This window comes from Manihot esculenta, chromosome 15 (assembly GCF_001659605.2).
Source record: "Manihot esculenta cultivar AM560-2 chromosome 15, M.esculenta_v8, whole genome shotgun sequence".
Classification (NCBI taxonomy): Eukaryota; Viridiplantae; Streptophyta; class Magnoliopsida; order Malpighiales; family Euphorbiaceae; genus Manihot; species Manihot esculenta.
The window spans coordinates 7,238,859-7,264,392 of record NC_035175.2 but is presented as its reverse complement, the minus strand read 5'-3'; the positions used below and the strand labels follow the sequence as shown (position 1 = coordinate 7,264,392).

General features: G+C 35.2%; 2 protein-coding genes across 3 annotated transcripts; both read right to left on the bottom strand.

Annotated features, from left to right (window-relative positions):
• Positions 1 to 2,087: 2,087 nt before the first annotated feature.
• LOC110602409 (TPR repeat-containing thioredoxin TTL1) lies at positions 2,088 to 6,736 on the bottom strand. The gene is made up of 7 exons (XM_021739914.2): positions 5,342 to 6,736; positions 4,185 to 4,380; positions 3,894 to 4,078; positions 3,476 to 3,809; positions 3,172 to 3,376; positions 2,980 to 3,086; positions 2,088 to 2,869 (listed from the first exon to the last, which is right to left on the bottom strand). Exons 1-7 carry the CDS (start codon positions 6,229 to 6,231, stop codon positions 2,717 to 2,719), a joined length of 2,070 nt encoding a protein of 689 aa, XP_021595606.1. The 5' UTR covers positions 6,232 to 6,736; the 3' UTR covers positions 2,088 to 2,716.
• Positions 6,737 to 16,093: 9,357 nt separating this feature from the next.
• On the bottom strand, positions 16,094 to 25,118 carry LOC110602535 (probable beta-1,3-galactosyltransferase 14). 2 transcript variants are annotated; one of them, XM_021740076.2, is made up of 7 exons: positions 24,419 to 25,118; positions 23,888 to 24,021; positions 23,694 to 23,771; positions 23,479 to 23,578; positions 22,311 to 22,424; positions 17,147 to 17,289; positions 16,094 to 16,565 (listed from the first exon to the last, which is right to left on the bottom strand). In XM_021740076.2, the coding sequence occupies exons 1-7, from the start codon at positions 24,775 to 24,777 to the stop codon at positions 16,480 to 16,482; spliced, it is 1,014 nt and encodes a 337-aa protein (XP_021595768.1). In that variant the 5' UTR covers positions 24,778 to 25,118; the 3' UTR covers positions 16,094 to 16,479. The 2 variants fall into 2 exon arrangements, with proteins under 2 accessions (XP_021595768.1, XP_021595767.1); XM_021740075.2 differs by having other exon boundaries at positions 16,161 to 16,565; positions 23,694 to 23,776; positions 23,869 to 24,021; positions 24,419 to 25,114.
• Between the last annotated feature and the right edge of the window lie 416 nt (positions 25,119 to 25,534).

Sequence of the window (25,534 nt, the reverse complement as noted above, 5' to 3'; positions counted from 1 at the left end):
CTTGGTGGTTTGCCATCGTGGATCTCAGTGGGTTTTGAAAGTGAAAACTTCGGTGATGAAAAGATCTCCTTCGTTTCCCACAGACGGCGCCAATTGATGATCTGAGATCCAATTGAATAGGGTTTTACAAGGGTTTTGTATTACTGAATAAGGCTTGAGTTTCCTGAGGAGGGGACTCCTCTTTTATACATTGTCTTGCTTGCCGATGGCGTGTGAAGGTCTCTCCAGGATTGGGCCACGCGTCTCTGCCATGCGGATTCGGAGGTACTAGGGTATCAGCCGCCTGCTCCATGCGTAACGGCCTCTGATTCTCCTCGTGCGTACGTTCGAGCGGATCTGCCAGGCTGTCTGGTGAATATTATTCCGGATCCTGGGCTGGGCTGAGAGTTGGGCCGGATGCTAAGCCTGAGTGGAGAGGGTCTGCTTCGTGCGGGCCGGGCCAGCTTGAGTGAGGAAGATGGGCCGAGTCCGGCCTTGAAGGTTGGATGAGCCAGGCTTGTTATGCATATCAGGTGTGTGGACCCCTACATCGTGGGCCTTGGGCTGTGGTCAAGCCCCTGGTCCGGGGTGAAGGAATCCAGCGGTCATCAATATTCATCAAAATATTTAATCCTTACTCACAATGATGCAAAATATTGGAAGATATAGAATTTGTTTGTAATAAATTAATTACAACCCGAGTAAGTTTGACTGAACCGTACAAACCGCAAGACAAACAGTACGGAACCCGCCCACCATTTGGATCCAAGATAAGAAACATAGCTATGCCTATACGCACCAATCCAAATCCACGGTCCATTACATTGCTAAAGGACACCAGCAGTGTAATCCAAACTTCACCTCATCTGATCCACAACGTCTATATTCGTGGGCCCTCACAAAAGACATTTATTTAATGTGCACCGTACTAACTGTACCCATGACAGCACCGTAGGCACCTACCATTCTGATCGGCTTTTTCACTTCACTTTCTTTGTCCTTTCCTTCTTTTTAATTTTTATTTTTTCCTTTTTATATTTTCTTTTATGTTTTCTTTCTCTCTAGATATGTATATATTAATTATCCAATCGGGGTTATCTTGTTGTCGGTGATCATGCTCTTTCACGTGCTCTCACGCGCTTTCCAGAATTCTGAATCTACTGCCAATTTCTTTCTTTCCTTTTTTTTTTTTCCTATTTATTGATTTTATCAAATGGGTTGGATTAATTGTCGGGTGTAATAAATAATCCAATATTTATGCAGATTTTTTAGTTATTACGTTTTTTAGTTTGCATAATTTCTTGGTACGTCAAGAACATCACAAACTTAAAACTAAGCTATAATTAAATTGTATTAATTACATCGTATAAAAACACTGCATGAGATTTTAATTAAAAAAAAAAGAAATTCAATATATATATATGAATTATAATTTCGTATCGACTTTTTATTAGTGTTAGAATATAAAAATAAAATAAAAATATTATTATTATTATTATTATGAGAGAATCAGTTTTACAAAGATTTAGTAAAAATAAATAAATTTTCATATTTTTTTAAATAGGAGATTGGAGGAATGGCTAATTGAACTTGAATATATAAAATGAGTTATATGTATATAAAAGAAAACAAAAAGGGTGGGGTTCATTATAATTAGAACAGCCACAGCGGAGACACGTGGCTAGGAGCAGAAGGGAGGTTGGCCCACCACAAAGGGGCGGACGGTTACAGTCACCACCAGGATTGCCGGCGCATATTAGAACACCGACCCACTGCACTTTTTGGACTTGTGTTTTTAAACTTTTTTCTTTCTTTATTATTTCGTCAAACTTGTTGGACTTTATAGGATGGTGCATTGCTGGTGGGGAATGTGCATCGCAATTAAACTTAAAAATGCCCACATCACATGTGAATCTCAACCTTCCCAACTTTCCTAACACTTCACCATCGCCTAATATTTTACTAAATCAATTTCTTATTTAATATTTAATCACTTCTAATGTATTTTCCCTTTTTTTTTTCCTAAAAAAGGAAGCTAAAATAAGGCTAACAGTAAATTGGAAGAGAGAATGCCACTGAACCATATTTAAAAAAGAAAATTCAGATAATGAAATGAAAAAAATGGGGATATTTTTTTTTATTATTGATAAAATGGAATGGTGGAGAAAAGAAACAGTATTAATAACAACATATGTTTATCCTTGTTTAGCTAACCCTCCCATTAAGTAGCCACCGCAACAGTCATCCAATCTCCCACAAAGCCTTCCAATTCTTTCTGTATACATCACATATATACATGTACAATATCCTCTTCTACCAGCCTGCCACTCTCTCTCTAATCAATTTTACATCTGTTTTCTCCTTTCCTTTGTCCTTTTTCACTTTTTCTTTCTCAATCCAAGTGGGGATACAATAACAGGCTGGCCTACAAGAAAATGAGGGCAAAAAAAAGAAGAAAAAGCCAAAGAGCATACAAAAAGCAAGAGGAGGAAGAACATGGAACCAGAGTACTAGCAATGGTGGAATGAATGAATAAATTAAAACGGCTAAAGGAGAACTAAGCTATTATATCTATGTGGGTTCCTCTGGCAATGGCCGCTAATGGATTATTTTGTGACAGGTATCTGGTAATCCTTACAAGGTGGGAGGAGGAAAGACTGGAGGGATTGGCTTTTGCTTAGCAACAAGAAAATGTGAAAACTGAGACAACAGTGGTACATACGAAGCCATGAGTTTTCTAAAAGCTGTAATGCCTCACCGAGTGTTCTAACATATCATGACTTGGGCAAACAATCTCCTTCACTCGACTGCCATTCTTGTATATCTTGAATGTTGGTACAATCCTCACATTTTCAGCATTTGCAACTGCTGGGTTGTTATCAATATCCACCTGTTACACCACCACCACATGTATATAAGAAGAGAAAAACACCTCTATTTCCTTATTTTCAAAGTTCAAAGCCTGAAGCTACAGCTAGAGCTAATGACTTGGTCACTTACCTTGAGAAAATTTATAGATGGATAGCGCCCACATAGCGTATCCACAAATGGAGATATTTGTTTGCAGTGCAAATTAGAGGCTGATTTGAAATGAACTACTGACACACCTGTCACACAGGACTTCAGTTTTGTAAGTTTGAAGCATGAAAAAAGAATGGAACATTGAGTGCTTGAAGTTTAGTAGGCTTTTACCAGGCAAAGATATTGCAGCTCTGAACTGTTCAAATCCCAGTACTTCCTCCACTTCACCACCAAACTTCATATTATACACTTCTTCTCCACGTGATTTCTTCAATGCAACCTGGGCATGAAATAGAGATTCCGCAACTTCACTGTCATCTGGAAGTTCCCTCCTCAGAACTTCATAATCCCTCACTGCATCAGCCCACCTTTCTAGCTGTTTATAGCAGTACATTGAAATTGTTTTTCTTTTTTAGAATAAACATAAATATGTATATAAGAGAGAAAATTACAAGCTAAGCTTTTAGAATTATACCTTGCTATTTGAGGCAGCTCTTCGAAGAAGGGCTTTTGCATAATTAGGTTGTATGCCCAATGCTTGGTTGCAGTCATCGATAGACCTGTCCCACAGTCCAAGCTTAAACCAGCAAGCTGCTCTATTGCAGTAGAGAACAGGGTTTGAAGGATCAATTCTGAGGCCTTCCCCATATGCTGAGCAAGCTTCAGTGTACCTCTCAGATTTGAAGAGTTCATTTCCACGGGTTCGAGCTCTTGCCACCAATCTCACATTGTGAAGCAGCACAGCAACTTCAACATTTCGTGGATCGATCTGTCCAGCTTTCTCAGCAACTGTAAGCGCATTCTCAAACCTGAAAGACATCCACAATGCAAACTCAATCTCTGAAAAATCCTCTAGCATCTTAGTTCTGAATGTTTTGGATATCTGAACTCACCTTCCCATGGTCATCTCAATTTGTGCTCGAACTAAGAAAATGTAAGCTTCAGAAAGCATCCCAAAAAACCTGCTCTGTGAGCAAGAGCTGCTACATGGTTCTAACTTTGGAATATTAGAAAGGCATGATTCGGCATCTTCGAGTTGGTGGAGCTTTAAAAGAGCTTCAGCTCTACACATAAAGAGCTGTAAATTCAAATTGAAGCAGTTCAGCCAGCTGCTGATTACTTCCACATTTAATGTAGCCAATTTTGAATAAAAATTACAAAATCTCATGTACAACTGCTTTTACCTGAGGACAATAATCGGCCCCAGCAGCAATAGCAGCTTCACCTTCCCTTAATGCATTTTTCCAATCATTGACCTTTCGGGCATCTGAACATTTGATTAGATGCTTCTCTACCAACTGCAACTTCTGCAATTCAGAAGGATCTGGATGATGCCCAGGAAAGCATAGGTGCTTCCTCGCATTCTCAACCTGTCCTAACCTGCAATAAGATCAAGATTAAAATAAGTGCAGCCCAAACATAACACACCATAATCTCTGCAACATAATGCAGGAGAAACAAATGGAAAACTAAATTCACCTGAAATTACAAAAAGGACCTATGCAAATATATCAGCAAATGACTGAAAAGATGGAGAAAAGTTCATTAAAAGATGGAAATAGAATCACTGAATCTACAAGACACCAAATATGCAAGCGGCTCAAAATGTTACATGATACCATCAAACATCCAAATCATAGAGCATGAAATAATAAAATTCTAACACCATTCAGAACTGGTCCTGAAATGACCTGGTAACACCATAAAGCATGGGACTTTTGTGATTAATGCAAATCAAGATTATGGGAATGAAAACATAACTAACAGTCACATGAGCATAGCACACTAATTGACAAAGGTTAGCGGCAAGGCATTCAAAAAAGTTTCAACAGCCATAACAAACAAACATATGCAAATGTATAGACAGATGGAGCAGATTTAGGATTGCAATAAAGAACCACTGTGACCACAAGGATAAAAAACATATACTCACAAACTGTTCACTAAAATTATAGATAATGAACATTCTACGAATCAATTTATCAATGAAATGCACATTCCCAAAATAAAAAAGCTAATTAAGCAATTATAACAACACAATGACACAAGAAACAAAACAAAAGAAGAAAGAGAGATTTTATCCTCCCCTATTACCATCCAATCAATGCAGATGAAACATCATTAAAAAAAATGCCCCCAAAATTAAGCAAATTGCAAAAATCCAAAAGACAAGAACTTGAAACTTGATTCACAAATGTATATAACCAACAAAAGTTATTTATCCGATCAATGCAGATCAAATCAACACCTTAACTCAGAAAACACCCAATAATAAATCCCAAAGTAGCACCTTAAGGACCCAACACCAGAAACTCACAACAAAGCTCCATCCACAACTCACCTAACAAACAAAGACCCCAACCTCTGATGCGCCCTCCAATAATTAGGATCCAACCTCACTGCCTCCTCACACTCCCTCACTGCTTCCGCCACTCTTCCCAAACCCATCAATGCTGCCGCCCGGTTACTTCTGTAAGCTGCATTTCCCGGCGCCAAAGCAATAGCCCTGTCATACAACACTAATGCTTCCCCAAAATGGCCTTTCTTATACATTTCATTCCCGGCCCTCTTCACCTCCTCCGGATCCACACCGCCCACCCTTGCGCCACCAACATTTCCCCGGACAGGACTAGCACTGCTACCCATGGAATTTCCCGCATCCAAATTACCGGACTTTGTCGTTCCACCACCCCGCATTATGCTGCCGTGCCCGTAATTTCCTGTTCCCGATCCCAAAACGTCCGTCTTGGTACTCCGATTGCTCATTGCCATGCCTGTCTTTAAGATCCTTCCTGAGGGGCAGATGTTCCCAGTGGGAAGTACATTAACATGTGCAGGAGAGTTCACCGAGCTCTGGCTGCCACCACCAGAGTAAATTAGCGGGTCGGATCTGGAGGTACCCTGTTTGGGATTTCTGATAGAAGTTGTGGGGCTGGTTTCAGTGGAGTTGGAAAGCTCGCCAGAATGGCTGGATTTGTGACCTGGGTTGTGCACATTTCGGCTGCCGGACACGGATCCAGATGAGCTAGAGCTAGAGCTGGTTGTTGTAGTCGTAGTGGTGGTGGTGGCGGTAGTGTTGAGGCCACGAGTTCGGAGAGGAGAAACGGGCGAACCCAGATCGAGCTCACGAAAATCAGGCTTGTTGGCTTCGAGAGAACAAAGAGAGTCACGGAGCTGATCGGTTAGCGCGTCGATGCCTAGGTCCCCAATGGGCTTCCCGGAATGCGACATTTTCTGAGTAAGGAAACAAGATCAAAGCTCAAAGTGAATTGTATCCTCTCTTTGTCCCTCAACTTAAGATACCCCCTTCCCCGCAAGTTATCACAGCACTATTCCTAATGATGTCAGCAATGTCTGTGAATGGGAATAGAAAAACAAAGGAAGCAGAAGCGAGCGGTAAACGAGCGATACAAACAACACAAACCCAGAAATGTCTCTGAAGAAGACATCACAGAGAGAGAGAGAGAGAGAGAGAGAGAGAGGAGAGAAAGGGAAAGAGATGGGGATCTCGTGATATAAAAGGAAGAAGCAAAGAATGAATGTGAGCGTTGAGGGTGGGAAAGAAGGGGGGAGGACGAAAGGAAATGAAAGGAAAGGAAAGGGGGGCTTAGTTTTACAGAGGAGAGAGAGAGAAGGGGAAGGAGAGAAAAGAAAGAGCTTTTATTTTCTTTTCTTTGCCTTCACCTGCTGCTTCACGAGACAGCTTTCACTTCTCTCTCTCTCTATCTGTCCAATTACTATATTTTCTTCTCGTCTTTTGCTTTCCTTCGCAGTTTCCCCTCTCTCTCTCTAATTTGCTTTATTTCTTGGTTTTTACTTGATAGTTGAAACTATGCCTTCCCCTTATTATCAGTTCATTTCCCCCCAATTTGTATTACACGCTCTCCTTAACCCCCTCAATTTCTTCCCTAATTTTCTTCCTCGCTAGTTAAATTTCTTTTTTACCAAAATCTATATCATTAATTATGTTAAGTTCATGAATCCCTTTTCTTTTTCAAGAATGTTCATGCACTCACTTTTATTTTTTTTTATAAATTTATTATTTATTTTTATTTGTACGTATTAATTTATCTCAATTAAATATATTTTTTCACATTTCAAATATATATCCATACAGAAACTTTTTTTTTCTCATGTGATTCTGATCTTTTGCAGCATTTTGTTTTCGATTTCACTCTCTCCTTATCAAACTTCAATGCTCTTTTTTCGTAAAGGGAAATACAAATAATAACTTTAGAAAATAATACTACAATAATTATACAGAAAAAAAAAATGAAAAAAACGATCCCAGCCTCAGAGCACGCCCACACCGTATGTGAAAAGATAAAATCGATGGTAATTTTTGCTCCTATCTCATTTACCATGAAAATTTTAATTTAATTTTATTTATATTTTTAATTTCTATAATTCACTATTCATATACTATTACATAATAAATTTAAATTATTTTATAATTAAAAAATAATTAGAAAGATCAAGTTATTTATTAAAACAGTAAAATCACTTTTTATAAAAAAAAAAAAATGAGCTGTCAAGTTACGCATTTGTACGATTTTTGTTCTTTTGAAAATGCTCTAGAGTGGACTATACAGAGAGAGTGCGCAGGTTATGCTCCTCGTGTCTCATAGCTCATTTTAGACTCCTCCCCTACATTAATACTGTGCTGCCCTCGTTAAAACGACCGACTCGTATCGAAACAATACGTTGCTGGTTGCTGGCTCCTGGCTCCACTTTGAGTAGGCCCATTAACGACCCGTCAAACACAATAAAGAAGCCCTCGACCGTGCGATCCTAGCTTCTGGGACCCATGGGAGAAATTGTGTGAGCAAACACAGAAGATAGATTCCATTTTCTGATAAAATAAATTAATTTTTCTATAAATTATTTTCTCGTTGCTATTTATCCTAGATTCCTGTGCCTTCTAGTTCTAGTAGATTTTTTCACTTTCTTACGCAAGCCAGAAGCTAACACAAGCTTTAAAGACTCTCCTAAATGTAAATTACACAAACTCTACCAATATATGCATTTATTTACTAAATTGCCACTCTCCGTTTAACCATTAATTACGGTGCAGAAACGAGGGGATGTAGCGTTGATGTAAATGACAGGTATGATGTAGGGGTGTTTTGGTCAAGTGGAAAAGAGTGGAGACAGAAGTAGCTGGCCACGTGCAGTGGTGAATGGCGTGCCAGCTGGCCCATTCAGAGCAAACCGTGCCAGTAACAGTGGCATCCAGCTAAGCAAAATAAACGGCGAAAATGGATAACGGCGTGAGATGGGATTCTAAGAATATTCCTATAAACGGAAAGCTTAGCATTGGAGCGGAGGGCTAACCGAAGGGGAAATGGATGGTGACAGCAGAGAAGGAGACCGTCCTGCGATGGCACAGGAGAGGAATGATGACCAGCCGATCTCATTCATGCCAGGTAAGCATACCCCTTGACAGAAGGGATGGATTATACAGTACTGTATGGTCTACAATTGTATAATGTGTTTGCTAATTTTATATAGAAAAAATGCAAAAAAACAAATTAATAATTTAGATAACTTTAGTTAAATCTTGATTAATGGTTAAATTTGTGATAAAAAAAAAAAAAAAAACCTCGAGATTCATGATGAAGTAATTAACTGTTCCACATAAAGAATCATTTTTATAGTGAATATCTATTAATTCAAATAGTAGTGCATATCATAGGATAATAAATGGTAAATGAGGCAGAAAGAATCAAACAATAAAAAAAAAAGCAGAAATCAATCCTAATTAATGCATAAAATATAAATAATAATGGATGAAGATAAGTTAATTAAGGAAAATTTACAACATTGGGTTCTTCATAGCTTGCTTCATGCTTACATTTGGTATCTAATCCAATTTTATATTTTTTAAAAAATAAGCTTACGATGAGATTAAGTATGATTTACGTCATGATTCCATGTTGGCCCCAAAAATAATTGTCTTTATATATCTCTCTTCTGTAATACATTGTCTTTGTTCTATTAAACATGTCCTAAATTGTTTAATGCATATACATATTTGATTTAATCATAAGTTAAAAATTGAATAACTAACTAATAATTTTTTTATATTAAATAATAATTTTGACAAATAAATATAGTAAGCACCATTTGGGTTTGAGGCGATCTCAATATTACGTGGATTTTGGAGTCCAATGGAAAATTTGGTAATAAATTTTGGCATTAGGTGTGTGTCTCTATGCATATAGAATGAATTTGATAGTAGATAAATAGGGTGTCTATGAGTGAAAAATTCATAATGCTGATTAGGTGCTGTGTTAGCCACATATTTAGTGACACTTGGCAACACCCCCCCAAAAGGTCAGTGGACAAACTTCTTTAGTGCTACATTATCTTACACCTAAAGCACTGTTTTATTTACTCCCAAGATTCCACCATTTTTCATTACAAAGTGGTCTCTTTAAAGTTGTCATTTCAAAGGTTGTTCTCAAGTTACTTAAACTACCAAGAGTTTGGTGGAGAAACGAATAGTTTATAAATAATTTAATTTATTTATAAATATAATAAATTTAAAATTAAATAATTATTAAAAAATATTAAGATATTTGGTGATTTGTTTTTTCGTATTAATAATAATGGAAGAAATCTCCATTTACCATATAAGGCATAAAGGGCAGTTGTTTCATTGATTGATTTTCTATTTTTAGGGTTATTATGCTTAGCATATTAGATAAAAAGGGGGGGAAAATTGAAATTCTAGCATCTATAGATACATGTGCAATTGCCATCAAACTAGTGGTTATAGTAATCTCATACGGCAACCGAGTTGGAAAAAAGGACCACACTTCTTCATGAATCTAGTTCACAAAACCATACATAATAAAAAATTTTATGATTCTTTTTTCTGAAATTAAGAAAGATTAGGGGAAATTATTGATAATAAAATCAATGTGACACAGAAGTATATTTTTACTGGGTTTTGACAAAACTTTTAGGCCCAGCCCAATTTTAGGGTAAATAATTGAAGTTATTATTATTTTTAATAATACAAAAAAAAAAAAAAGAAAATAATTCGTGTAATCTCCACCCAAATCCACCTGTAATTAAGCAGATGCCAACCAGCCAGCCTTATGAAAACCCACTGACCTAAGTTGCCCACCGATACGTAAAAATCATATTGGTTTTTCTTTTTTCTGATTTCCAATGGCCTGACCGAGTTACTTATGGCCACGTGAGAGATAAAAAAGAAAGTAAGGCAGCAGCTGCAACCTTAGAATGTCTCGAACTTTGGATCCTCAGTTTTTGTAAGAGTACGGACATGTATACTTTTTTAAAAAATTACATTAAATTTACTTTTTAATTTACTGCTGTTTTTGCAGTCTGCAGACTCTATAATCATGGGGTCTCAGTGCACAGCACGGCCAGCTTCATTACATGAGAAAGAGGATAAGAAAAGCTTTGGGTTTTGATTTGAACGAGGCAAAAACAAAAGGATCAAGATTTTTTTTGTCTTCTTATTATTGTTATTTAGAAATTTAATTTTCATAATCAATAGTTAAAAGAGCAAAACGCATACAGCAGCAGCAGCATCTACTGTTCTCTATCTGTCCTGTTAGATTAGTGGATAAAATGCCTTTTTGTCATTGAGGTGCAAAAACGCCACGTGATTGTCACATGGTCATGTATGGAAGAAAGACCAGTTATTATACTTTTTTCTGTTTATTTTGTTGGTTTTGGGAGCAGTAGGGTTGAATCATTTTCGAAAGCTTTTCTACGTCTTTTGTAGTGATAGCCCATATTTCCCTACATCATCTTCTACCTAGTTAATACTTATTTTTCTCTTCCTTATCCTTTTTTTCACATCGTAGTCTTTTTCTTCCGATTATTTTTATTTTAAAGTGAAAAATAACACTAACAAATTAAGAAAATACATTCTCATTTAAATTATTCGTAGAAAAATGTATGGAATATATAAAAATATTGGAGAAAATGTCAGACACTAATAATCATAGGTGTGGCAGTCCCAATGGTGAGTTGATAAGAGTGGTTTTGTTTAGAAAGAAAGCAAGACACCATGACTTTAGGGTTTGATGCCCTATTAATTAGGACATGTCACATATTCAACTAGCTAAGCATTTGTCTTGTCCCTACACTTTTTGTGGGTCTAAACTCATTATAAACCCTAAATATAATTTGTTGGTTATTAAACATTATGAAAATGACATTTATAGATCGGTAGCCAACTGTTAGGAAAACTATTCAGTAGGACCAAATAGTGCTTTTTGTTCTTCAAAATTTCAATTCCCTTAATTACAGAAACATGCAATTAATTATTTTATTTTATTATAATTTATTGGGTTTACCAAATTATTATTTTGTTTAAAAAAAAAATTGTAAATCTAAAAGCACATGGTGACATAGAATGTTGAATGTCTACTCCAAGGGCACATTGGATTCCTCTTTGAAGAGGGAGGGTTTGTTTTTGTTTATGTTTTGTTTTAATTTGATGATGATCAGAATTTTTTTAAAAAATATGTATATTATTTATCAAAATAATCGCTTATCATAGGGTGGAAAGTAGCAAATCAATGCCTCAACTCAATAGCTCATCTGTCTCTCATATGATGATTGATATGGTAGTCATTGGCGGGAATGGAGAAACTGCAGAGGCACGTGACGCCCATTTGACAAGGAAACCCAACGCAATCATATTGATGACTTTTTTTTTTTTTTTTTTTAAATAATGTTTTTATATATTAGACTCTGAACATAAGTTAAATTCATAATTTAAAATTAAATTTGGATTTAATAATAATTATATTATTAATAGATTAATAATTAAAATTAAAAAAATAATATTTGAACAAAGGTTGCTCATTGGTGAAGTCTAACTTTTCAAGTTCCAATTTTAAGGTGTCTAGGCTAGGCTGGATTCATTGATTAGATCTGTCCAATTCCATTAAAAAAAATATGTTTATAGTATATTAAATATTTTTAAACAAAAACATAAATATTTCATTTATAATGATATTTTAAATATAACCTTTTTAATTAAGTATATGTGAAATTTAAAAAATATATAATATATATAATTTTTTTTATCAAAATAATTGATACATTATGATAAGGAATTTAATTATAGTGTAAATAGAGTTATTACTATATTATAATATAATTATATTGGACATATTTTATTAGCTTATAACTTTTGTTAACAATTTAAGCATGAATAAATTTAAAATTTTAATTAATGTATGATAATATAAAATATATTTAAGTAATAAAAAAATATGAATTTTATTAACTTATAAAGTATAAATTTATATAAGGGTACTAAAACATTGGATATTTGATATAAATTGTAATATAGATAAAAGAAGTAACTGTGTATTAGGATAAAGAAATTGATGAAATAATTATTTCAATATATATAATTTATGTGTTTTGTTGCTCAAGAGGCCGAGTGAGTTGTCGATAGGATCATGTGATAAATATCTAATAAATTAATATATGGTTTACTTATAGAAAAGGTAGTTCAAACGTTTAATATATTTGAGACTGAAAGAAAAAAAAAACTCGAATGTTTTATGATAAGCCGGTCTCATTTTAATTCAGCTCATAAGGATTTGTTGTCTCAATTACCGAATGAAATTTTATAAAAAAAGTTATTGTTAACAATTATAATTTAACAGATTTCATAAAATCTCAACCAATTAATCCAGTAAAACCCCTTACTAAACAGCCGTCACATCATGATTAGGTAATGCTATATTGAGCTATCATGCTTACCCACCACTTTACATCCTTTTTTTTATGATTTTAACTGATTACAGTACAGTTTTATTTTGATCATATTATCATTTTGATTTATGTATATTTATATAATTGTTAATTGTTAAATTTTTCATAGTGTTTAGAATTTTGAAGTATTTTTTTTATTTTGTTTTATTTATTTATTAAATATATTTAATTTAGTTATTTTATTTTTGAATTAAAATAATATAGAATTTTCAATTTAAGCTCAAGAAACTAATATTTCATTAAGTGTAGAATTACAGTAAATATTTAATTAATTTATATTTCAATAATGAAAGAAGATCTTATATTTTCATGTAACTAATCACAATTAAAAATAAAGCTGAAATAAATTATAATAAACTAAAATTAAATTATGGAAGGTTAGTTTCCTGTTTTTCGTATAATTAATTAAAAATAGATAAAAATTAACATTAATCAAGTAAAATTAAGTATTGTTGGTTTAGTTTTTGGCTTTTTTTTTTTCAAACAAAAATGTTGGCGTATTAAAAATATTAATTAATTTTAATTAGGGTTTTCTGAAAGTGGGTCTGGTGAAATTAATTGCAGTCGCCAAATTAGCAATCTCATAAGCCACATCCTTATCTCATATCATATGATTGGGCAAATGAAATGATTTACTTAAAAAAAAATAAATAAATAAAATAAAATGATTTATTCTTAAAATTGGATATATGATTACAAATTTTATGGCCCAACCAGAAGTCTCACATCTACAGGCCCATATGGTCTTTTAATTCCCTTCAAGGCCACTCTTTATATTCATTGAATCATTTCCAAATCAAAGTTCCCATCATTACTTATCATATATATATATTCAGAAAAAAAAATTTATTAATAATATTTCAATTTAACTATAAATTAATAATATTATTATTTTAATCAAATTTTGTATATAGAATTATTAATTGAATTAATAAAAATAATATTGAATTAATAATTATTTATATTAAAATCTCAACCATCATTTTCTCCCTTAAAGATATGATTGTGGTAGCCCTTTAAAACTTCACTTAAACTACACTCCTTTTTTTTTTTTTTTGGCTCTAATTAAGCTTGGAGTGTAAATTCAATTTCTTTTTTATTTTTTTTTTAAAATATGAATTGGAAAGGGCACCTTTCTAAGGCATAGAAAAGGTTAGCCTTAGCCCTAACTCTTCCATCTTTACTTTGTGCTCCACCTCCCAAATTAGGTTAATTGCCTAATTATTTAGGCTTCATTTATTTTATTAAAAGTATTTTTGAAGAAACATTTTTTAAGTAAATGATTTAATTTATCCACAAAATAAAAAAATATATTTATTAATATATTTTGTTTTTAAATATTAGAATTAAATAATGAAGAATTATATAATATATTTATTTTTTTTAAATAATATTTAAAATGAAATACTGAATCTGATTATAGAAATTTAATGAGATAAAAAGGGAATAATGAATGAATTAAAAACAAGGGGCTCATTTATGGAGCTCTGACACTATATTTCATGACATGAAAGAAAATGGAGAGAGGATGCACATGGGTGGATTGATTGATGATAGCAAGAAAGAAATTCAATTTCTTTTTTTTGAAGGATTAATTTCTCAAAATTATGTTAGTCATTTTCAGGGAACAATGCCCTTTTTAAATTTAAAAAAAAAAATAATAAAAAAGGGTTTTTGAACAGATATTAATGATTTAGAAAACTGAAATGGGGAGGTGCCCAGCCCAGCCAGAAGAACAGAAGAGCAGAAACCAACAGGGCATCTTTCAAGAATCACATGGCAGACAATGTTTGTAAATTATTGGGTGGCTAAACTCTAAAGCACATGCCCAACCCCTTCACCAATTTTTATCATTGGGATTTAAACTCTGCTTCCCACAGAGAAAAATACCCACTCAGAGCAAATTTTTTAAATTAAATAATAAAATATTAATGAATATCATTATATTTAAATTTAAAATTAAACCGATAAAGTGCTCATTCTTTTTCAAACTTAATAGGCATCATATTCAAATTATCGTTAAAATCAATTATACTAAAAAAATAATATAAATCCCTTTGTGATATTGAATAGAAAGAAAAAAAAGAAGAAGAAAAGGGATAATTAGCATTGCCTGCCAGATAGGTCATGGAGAGGCGCCAAGTTGTCACCTATTCATAGCCTAAGAATAGCCTTTATGTGTAGGAAAAACAAAATATTAATTAAAACGTTTTCCAAAGAATCTGAATTAGAAAGTTATAAATAATTATTGATCTGAAATAATAATAATATATTTAAATTTAAATATTATTTGATGATAAATAAATTTATAAATCATAATAGATTTCATGAATTTTTTACGAATGTCTAGAAAGAGACTATTTTCTTTTTGTTTTTCTTGTTTTTCTAAAACAATCATCTTCATCTTTAGTGAATTGGCATGAATTTCACCATATGCTTACCTTTTTTAAGAATAAAAAAGGTTATACCAACAAAACAACACTGGTTGCATTGCTAGTAGATTTAATATAAATTTTCACTTTTTTTTTTTTATTATGGACCTGGTTCAGTTTTATGATGGGCTACATAGCTGGCTAGCTAAGTCCAATTGAGGTCCTCATGAGTTGAGCAGGCTGGCTGGCTATCAAACTTGAACTGCGGACTAACCGTACACAACCTGACTGAGAATGTCGAGAACCATCTCATTGATCTTCTGCTTCTCCATTGAATATCCTTGAGCTCAGAATGCACCCAACTCGACCATTGTCCCAGCCCAATTAATCAATGGCCATAAGCTCCAGGAGGTGTCATTCTCAAGAAACAATGGTTAATGAATTTTTAACATTTATTTTACCATGCTCACTGAGTGATAATCCGGCTCAAACTAAACTCAATAATTTTTAAACTCAATCTTCTAGTTCTAAAATGGTTAATCCAAAAAATTACTTAGGTAGTTTTTGAGCTGACTAATATATATTATTCCTTCTCCTTGCACAAGGCCAATGTGGGAATCTTCGCACTCCCACCATGCAGCTGGACGTCACAACTAGACTTCATTTTCTATCAGCAAAATCGCCTCCTTTTTAATTTTGTTTTAATAAAGTTTAATCCCAAGTCAAAAGCTTTGTAATATAATTCTACAATTTAAAAAAAAAAATTATTAGCATCAAGGATTGGGCTACTTATATTACCAAAAATGCTCGACAGTATTTACCTGGCTAAGCAGAATCCAAGTTACTGGAATTGAGATTTAGTGAATCAACCAGTGACCACTGGTAAAGTTGAGCTCAAATGCACTGCAAGAACTAATTTTGATATTCACCCTGCAAATTAGCTATTTGGCTTGCCACATACAAAGAGATCCATAATCTTTACGGTCATTTTTAAAATGCATTCCACAACACTGGAAGCCAAAATTGTATGCAGTGTATATTTGATAAGAGTTGAAAGTTCACATGTATAATCACTCTCATCAATTCTCTTCTAAATTCTAAAAACCTAACTAAAAAAATTAAGGGGTTGGAAAATTCTGGTTCCTAACCTACATCGTTGGAAAAATGATTACAAGAAAGAATAAGTAACGCAATTGAGAAGAAAAACAGAATGGACCAGAGGAGATGATGGTCTGTATCTGATACCAGCACCAACCAACACCAAGGAGAATTCTTCCAAGAGTTTCTTCTATCCATCACATTTGGAAGAAAAATGATAAAAGAAAAAACACTAATCATCGGATTCCATAGTTGGGCTATTTGAGCAGCTATCCTTCTGATGGAGCTCTAGTAATTTGGCTTCTGGATTACAGAGTCCTGCATAAAGAGAGACTTAGAAACCCCATTTCTGTTGCTCTTTTGAAATATTCGACAAAACTGGTCTTCATGAAATATTAATTGGGATCAAATGTATATGGAAAACTAGTCCCTACCAGATTTGGTCCAGTAACAAACTTCTACATTTCAGTTCATATAATTTAAAACTCTCAACATCATTTTAACACGGTAGAGTGACTGCTTTGGGTAATGCAGTTGAACGGGATTCTCACATAAAGACACTGCTAATGAACTCTTAATAGTAATAGTGAGATCTCATCGAAATGAAATAAAAACTTTAATTGAAATAGTTAAAAGTGTTAGGATTCAATTTTGTTACCATCCTGTAACTTGGAAAAACCAACTTGTAATCTGACTAAACTTTTATATTTTCTGTTCAGGTCATAGAAAACATTCATAATTTAAAAAACTGAATTATGAAACACCTACTTCAGTGTTTTCATCATGTGACAAAATTAAATCACTTGTGCACATGATCATGCAACTGAACTATAGCAGAAGTTTAAACCAGGTAATTTTTGGTTTCTTTATATAGTGACATGATCTGTAAAGACACTAACCTGAACACTTAGGAATATCCCACACAGCAACAGATGATGGTGTACAGTCTGGTTCACATAGTGCTCGATTATCCTCATGATTAACATTCATAGCAAGCATCCACGCACCAATTGTAACATCCTCATTGCTGAACATCCGAAAGCTGGTATATCAAAGCAAAAATAGAGATCTCATCTAGAAGGCAAAATTTTGTAGCAATTTCAAGCTGATAATCCCCAAAGGCTACGAATAAAAAGCTCATTTCTTGTGCTATGAATGCCGTCACATTTCCACACAGTAGATGGCAATGTTGCAAAAAACCAATTATCAATGCAAGTGGCTATGGATCCAAGGTTGGAACTTTGGAAGGAAAAAGAAAAGTTGAATTCAGTGTACCTTCCAGCAATCAAAAAGACTTAAAGAGTCCACACCAAAGAAGGAAGTGAGATCTTGATTTACTTTATTAGCAACAAAATAGACTTTAATGAGAATGTGCACTTTAACAAAATAAATACTATTCCCAATATTTTTTAATACGATGGTACTAGCATCTTATTTATTTATTTTTGTTGACTTATTTACTAATTCTAGCTGATTTTAGGGATTTGATTTGATCTGATTAGGATCTTTAATTTGATTATTTGCTTCCTGTTTAGATATGATTCTTTGTGTATAAATAGTCATATAGACCAATTGTAAAGATTAAGAGTGAAATACAAGAATACTCAAAATTTTCCCCAAAATTCTTCATGGTATCAGAGCCTTTTCCTGATTTTTTGGGTCCAAATTCAATTTTTCCTCTTTAGGGTTTCAAAACCCTAGATCTACTTTTTTTTGGTACTAACCCATCTAGGAGCCTCTCATTCTCTCACCGCCGGCACTAGGAGAACCAGCAGACTGCCGCCGGCCGATCGACCAGCTCCGACGCCGAAAAAGCCTGCGCGTGAGGCTCACGCGCCACCCCTTCCCGGCAAGTGACTCGTCGCGTGACCCATCGTCTGTCACTGCTTTGCCGCTCCGATCACTCCGGCGACGATTCCGATCATCTTTCCGGCCTTCCCGTGCTGCTACCCGGTCTTTTTGGTGAATCGATTGGGCTCTCTTGTGTGTACACTGTACAACCTTGGATACCTCCTATTCTGTCACAGTTTACAAACCTTTACCATGGCAGAAGGTAAAAGGGTGTCGATGACAGAAGGTAAAAGGGTGTCGATAGCAGAAGGTAAATGAGTCTCGATTCCTAACTCTGATTACTCATTCTTCAGTGCCACATCTGACTTTGTAAAGTCAGGTAATGCTTCATCTCTTCATAATATTCCATGGATTATCGATTCTGGTGCGAATAGACACATGACAGGTTCTTCTAAAGGTTTTCTCAATTATTTTCCTTCCCTAACCAAAGATAGTGTCAAAATTGCTGATGGCTCTTTTACTCCCATATCCGGAACAGGTTCTGTTATTTGCACATTCAATATTAAATTATCATCTGTCCTCCATGTTCCCCACTTTCCTGTCAATCTTTTATCTGTTAGTGCTATCACCAATACCCTTAATTGTAAAATTGAATTCTTTCCTGATCATTGTGTTATTTAGGATCTTCATACAGGAAAGAGGATTGGCAATGGTAGGCTGCATGATGGCTTATATATGTTGGAGGGTGATCCAAGTTCTTCGATATCTCAAGCCTGTTTTGGAGAAAATAATGGCACAGACGGTTAGGGCATCCATCATTTTTTGCCTTAGAAAAACTTCATCCTAATTTGTTAGCTAGAACTCAGTTTGATTCTCTATTTTGTGATGCTTGTGAGTATACTAAACACATGAGAACATCCTATCCTTTGAGTCATAATAAAAGTCAAATTCCTTTTGCGACTATTCATTATGATGTTTGGGGGCCTACTCAAACTGTCTCCTTGTCTGGTAATCGATGGTTTATCACCTTTATTGATTGTTGCACTCGAATGACTTGGGTCTATTTGATTAAAGCTAAAAGTGATGTCTTTTCTTGTTTTCAATCCTTTCATAAGATGGTTTGCACTCAATTTGATACTAAGGTGAAAATTTTGAGAACTGACAATGGAAGAGAATATATGGATAGTAGCTTTTCTGCTTATTTGGAGAGTAATGGGTTAATACACCAGACCAGTTGTCCTTATACTAGTGCTCAAAATGGCGTTGCTGAGAGGAAAAATAGACATCTATTGGAGCCTTGGAGGTAGCTCGATCCCTTATGTTCACCATGAATCTACCCAAAGCATATTGGGGAGATGCAATTCTTGCATCTGCTTATCTTATCAATAGAATGCCTCTCAATACCCTTGACTTTATGAGTCCTTTGGCGGTTCTACAAGGGAAGAATTCATACGTTGTTCCACCAAAAATATTTGGGTGTGTTTGCTTTGTCCATACTAGAACGGCAGGAAAACTGGATCCCAAGGCCCTTAAATGTGTGTTTGTTGGGTATTCTTCAACACAGAAGGGATACAAGTGTTATCAACCTCCCTCTAGGAAATACTTAGTTAGTATGGATATTACCTTCCGAGAAACTGAACCCTACTTCAGTACCACCCACTCACCTCTTCAGGAGGAGAATAATGAGCAAGAAGAGGTGATCTCGAATTCTGTGATTCTGAATGATATGGTTCAACTAGAAAGTTTGAGTTCTAGTAGACAGAGGGAGATGTCCAATCAGGGAGAGAGAACTGGTCGTTTGGACAAGCCAGATTTGAAAAGGTATTCGAGGAGAGACAAGGCAGAAGAAGCCATTATGCAGTTTACTCAGAGTCAAGAATCTTCTCCTGGTGAGTTACCCAGTCATGAATCTTCTTCTGGTGAGTTACCCACAACTCTTTCTTCTGGTGAGTTACCCACAACTCTTGAATGTTTCAATGACTTAGATAAACCTATTGCACAAAGAAAAGGGGTCAGATCTTGCACTAAACACCCTATTTCTAACTTTGTTTCTTATGAATCTTTATCTCCTTCCTATAGAGCCTTTGCCTTGTCTATTTCCTCTGTGTCTATTCCACAGGATTGGAAGAAAGCTCTTGCAGATCCTAAATGGAAGAAAGCAATGATTGAAGAGATGAAAACATTGGCTAAAAATGAGATTTGGGAGCTTGTCACTCTCCCACCTGAGAAGAAACTCATTGGCTGTAAATGGGTGTTCACAGTGAAACACAAAGCTAATGGCACAATTGATTGGTTTAATGCCAGATTGGTTGTTAAAGGATTCACCCAAACCTATGGAGTGGATTACCAAGAGACATTTGCCCCAGTTGCAAAAATGAACTCAATCAGAGTTTTGTTATCTTGCGCAGCCAACTTGGACCGGGACTTGCAACAGTTTGATGTGAAGAATGCTTTCCTCCATGGAGATTTAGAGGAAGAAGTGTTCATGGAAATTCCTCCTGAGTTTGCTGATGAGAAGACACAAGGAAAGGTGTGCAGGTTAAAAAAGGCTTTGTATGGGCTAAAACAATCTCCCAGAGCTTGGTTTGACAGGTTTAGCAGAGCCATGATGTCCTTTGTTTACCAACAAAGCAATGCTGATCACACTCTGTTTATCAAACATCATAAGGGTAAGATCACCCTTCTTATTGTGTATGTTGATGATATAGTGGTGACAGGTGATGACAAAGAGGAAATGGCTCAACTAAAGAGGTTGTTGGCCCAGGAATTTGAAATCAAAGATCTGGGAAAACTGCAATATTTTCTAGGTATCGAGGTGGCTAGATCAGAAAAAGGAATTTTCATCTCCCAAAGAAAGTACATTTTGGATCTTTTGGAAGAAACTGGTATGATGGGGTGTAAACCAGCAGAATCTCCCATTAAAAGTAATCACAAGCTGAAAGCAGGAACTGGTGAGTCCGTGAATATTGGAAGATATCAGAGATTGGTAAGAAGGTTGATCTATCTCTCACACACTCGACCGGATATAGTCTATGCTGTTAGCTTAGTCAGCTAATTCATGCATGACCCTCGCGAGACTCATATGCAAGCTGTACCTTGCATCTTGAGATACCTAAAGTTTGCACCAGGGAAAGGGCTTCTTTACTCCAAACATGGTCACCTCCGAATTGAAACTTTTACAGATGCAGATTGGGCAGGATCTCTCGATGACAGGACATCCACCTCTGGCTATTGCACAGTTGTAGGGGGAACCTTATCACTTGGAGGAGTAAAAAATAAAGTGTTGTTGCTCAGTCAAATGCGGAAGCAGAATACAGAGTAATGGCCCAAGGAGTGTGTGAACTCTTATGGTTGCAGAAGTTATTGGAAGAGTTGAGATTGTCCGAGAGAGACAAGATAACCTTGTATTGTGACAATAAAACTGCTATAAGTATAGCACAAAATCCAGTCCAACATGACCGAATGAAGCACATTGAAATTGATCGGCACTTCATTAAAGAAAAATTAACAGACGGTGTCTTGAGCCTAATTCATGTGACTTCTACGGGGCAACTTGCGGATGTGTTTACTAAAGGGCTTAACAACAAGATCTACTATAATCTAATTTGCAAGTTGGGCATGTGTGACATCTTTGCACCAACTTGAGGGGAGTGTTGACTTATTTACTAATCTTAGCTGATTCTAGGGATTTTATTTGATCTGATTAGGATTCTTGATTTGATTATTTGCTTTCTGTTTAGATATGATTCTTTGTGTATAAATAGTCATGTAGACCAATTGTAAAGATTAAGAGTGAAATACAAGAATACTCAAAATTTTCTCCAAAATTCTTCAATTTTATTTCTGATTTACTTTTTCTTTTTTTCGGCAGGGGGAAGGGTTGCAGAGTCTCCAATCTTTTCCAGAATGAACCGAGCCAACTATAAATATATTCGTATAAAATGTTTTAGGCTTCTATGCTTTATGCTAAGAATTATATCCCTATTCAATAAGAATTTAATGGTGAGAAAACAATAGCAAAAGGACAGAGCTAAAAAGAGCAGCATAATGTGCTGCACATTATAGTGGAACAATAACTCATGATTTCAAAATTTCAACAAGCTTCCTTCAAGGCAGGCAGAGTACCAAAACCTCAATAAATTCCGAAGTCATTGCTAATAATGTAGTGGGATTTAGAATTAAAAATGAATTTTGATGAATGTTAAAAAGAAAAAGATTCAGGAACTAATAAGAGTTCTTAGAGAGGACCATAAAGGGTATAAATGAACATGCCTGTCATTTCTAAGAGCAACCAAACTTGCAACAACATCAGCTGAAAGAGCATATATTGGACCATAAGCATGGAGAAAGTACTCCTTCCCAAGCAAAGTGGAGAGTGGTTCATACCTGCATGGATCAAAATCAGTTGTGATAACTGCATAATAATGACTGGATATGAAAAACTCTATTCTTTTGCAACTGTTAAGCCTTCGGCATTAAAGCAGTCATCCAAGATACGCAATAGTGTGTATATATTTTAGGTACAATTGAGGCTCATATTACAGGATATATGAATTTGGCTCATATTACAGGATATATGAATTTGGCTCATATTACAGGATATATGATTTAGGGGTACAAAACTAATGAATGCTGTTGAAACAGATGGAAAAGGAGATATGGAATCTTTTTAAGGGAAAAAGAGAGAGAAGGTAATAAAGAGAGAAAGATAGGAAGTTAGGATATGAATAGAGTGAAGCAATGAGGGTACATTATTGTTTATTTGGGTAACTGGTCAACTTTAGCATAGACAGCAAGCAAATTTGGCCAAAAAACCAGAGAAGCAAAGTAAACAAAGTAACAAGCTAAGTAGGAACATATAATATTTCTCTAAATAGGAATATATAAACAGATATTGACTTTCCACAACTCCCCTCTTAAGTTAGAGTATAGAATCTCATCAACTCCAACAAAAACCAAAGGCTAAGTAGAACTCGCATAAAGAGGTCTGAAGACCATAAAAAAGTTTTGTAATTGAGAAACAAGTTTCCATGGGCTTCTGTATATTAACTACATCCTTCGCATGCGCATTCTGTTGAATGCCATACTAATCATCTTATGATAAAGAGTTTCTATTTCCAAGGAAAATCACCAGAACATTCCTTTCCTCAATAGAATGCCACAGTTGAATGCTCACATTCTTGGACGACAAATTAGCAAGGTTTAAACACCTTTAAATTTTGGCTTACAACAGATATCCCAACTCATCAAATGGTCCTTCATACTCTCCTTGGTCTCAAATAAATCATTCATGCTCTTTTCAACTCTCCTCACTACACTACACCAACATAAATCTATATATAAACTTAAAGAAAAATGGGATCCTTAGAATTACAAAGTCTAAGAGCAGTAAAAGGATAATCCATGCCACACAACTAAAACAAAAAGTAAAGGGACAGACCATTTGAGCTTTGGATCAGTGAAAACAGGCCCTTTCTTCATGCATCCGAGGTAAGTTTGAGAATGAGCACGCTCTTTTGCCAAGAGTAAGGAGAGACGATCTAAAAATCAATGAAAAGGCTTTCAGGTGATTTTATTAAATTGTAAAAAGAAAGAACTAACCAACAATGTTTGTGAATATTAATGAACACAAATGAGTTCCAGAAATCCACTCGCCTGGCCTCAAATATATGTCATCATCTGCTTTAACGTAAAACTCAGAATCATAAAGTGCATAGGCAGCTTTAAAGAAAGCTATACTGCAGTTGAAAATCAGATTAGCCCATAATTCTCCAAAATGCCAGACTTAATGGAGAACAAGACAACTATACTTCCATTAATAAGCACTAACGTTTTATAGGGAAGCTTACTATACTGTTCCTCAATATCCAAAAGCAAGAAATCATCATATTCTGCAACTTCCTTCTTAAGTTTTGCCATCTTTGATTTGTCGCTAGTTCTACCAATAACAAACCTGAACGCCAAACCAGTAGATTCCTCCAACCTGCAAGCCAAATTATTTAATCCTGATAGAATACGCTTAGCAAGTTAAAGGATGCGAATAAAGATGTAATCAACGGCAGATAATGGAAGATTAGCTGAGATGAATCCAGCTCACATTTCTGTTAGTTGCATAAATTAGTTAGTTGCTTTACGCACTGGTATGTTTATAAAAGCTTAATTGTATATGAGATAGATATGGACAAAGCAATAAAGAACTTCAGATTCTCTCACTAGATGAATTCTCCCCCTGTTTCTTGCTTATTTTCTTATATTTATTGATTTGCGGAACCGATACGTACCAGTGACTAAAATGAAATCTTGACAAAATCCCAGTTGAAGCATCTAAACTAAGAACTAAGAATCCGTATGCAAATTTCACCCAGTAGCTATTAACATACCGTTGAAGGCCCTGGCGATCGGACGGCATCCAGGTCTTCCTCAAGGAGTGTCTTCTACCATCGGAGGCGAACCCAGTTTGAATTCCGACAAACCCCATAACCTTGTGTCTCTTGTTCTGAGAATTCAAAACGGAGCCATCGTTCCTGGTATTAGCATTCGACTTTGTGTCCCAGATGACGCGAACCGTTCGGGGATCAGTTATGGACTGCGAGCAACGGTAACCAGAAGGGCCAGTGACTCCAAATATGAAACCGGAGATGCCAATGAAGAGGCAAACGAGCATGAGGAAGAGTAATCTGCGGGAAGCAAAGGACGGGGAAGATAGGCGAGAGTGAAAGAATTTAGGAGAAGAAGGCATGGCTGGAAATGAAATCGAATCGGTAGCTTCGAACAAGAAAGAATCGAGGAGAGAACCAGAGAGAGAGAGAGAGAGAGAGAGATATTGGAAGAATGAAGGGTTTTCGTTAATGGTAGTTAGGAAGTGGGAGTTGGAGATTCAGATCTTGATTGTGACCCGAAAACCAAGATTTCCTTTATTTTGATTCTATTTCTACCAAACGCCTAATGCCTCTGCTACGTTTGGCTGTCTCGTGCAGGCCAGTATGATCATCTTTTGTCCATTTCCCTCTTTTCCGTGCCAGCGACTCTACCAATACAAACGAAAGCTTAAATACATATCAACATTTCTCTCTCTCTCTCTCTCTCTCTCTCTTTTAAAAAAAAATTCTTGAATTCTCAGTCATATTTTTCATTGATGGCTTAAAAGAAACTTAGAATAATTAATTTTCTCATAATTCTATAAAAAAATTTAAAATTTCTTAGAAAGAAAAAAGAATCAGATAATCATTCATTAAAAGCCATATTTGGATAAAAATAATAAAATTAATAAGCTACTATGTGGTTAATTAAGATGGTAAAGACCTGAAACACAGTAAAAATAGTGCCGCGTTTAATTCGATAGTAATTGTATTAAAGTTGAATTTAGAGGTTGTGTCGGTTCAACTCTTCTCCAGGCCTATTCTTAATTTGAAAAAAAAAAAAAAGTAAAGGCCGGATGGTGCATCCAACGCTCAGAGTGCTCAAAGATAATTAAGGTCGTATATAAGCTTTAGAAA

Excerpts from the sequence above, each read along its gene's own strand:
- LOC110602409 (XM_021739914.2), bottom strand. The coding sequence starts at position 6,231 with ATGTCGCATTCCGGGAAGCCCATTGGGGACCTAGGCATCGACGCGCTA. Across the intron at positions 4,381-5,341 it reads TTGGGGTCTTTGTTTGTTAG|GTTAGGACAGGTTGAGAATG; the intron begins GTGAGTTGTGGA and ends ATCTTATTGCAG. Across the intron at positions 3,810-3,893 it reads ATTGAGATGACCATGGGAAG|GTTTGAGAATGCGCTTACAG; the intron begins GTGAGTTCAGAT and ends GATGTCTTTCAG.
- LOC110602535 (XM_021740075.2), bottom strand. The coding sequence starts at position 24,777 with ATGCCTTCTTCTCCTAAATTCTTTCACTCTCGCCTATCTTCCCCGTCC. Across the intron at positions 23,777-23,868 it reads AGTAAGCTTCCCTATAAAAC|TATAGCTTTCTTTAAAGCTG; the intron begins GTTAGTGCTTAT and ends TTTCAACTGCAG. Across the intron at positions 17,290-22,310 it reads GTTGCTCTTAGAAATGACAG|CTTTCGGATGTTCAGCAATG; the intron begins GCATGTTCATTT and ends TTGATATACCAG.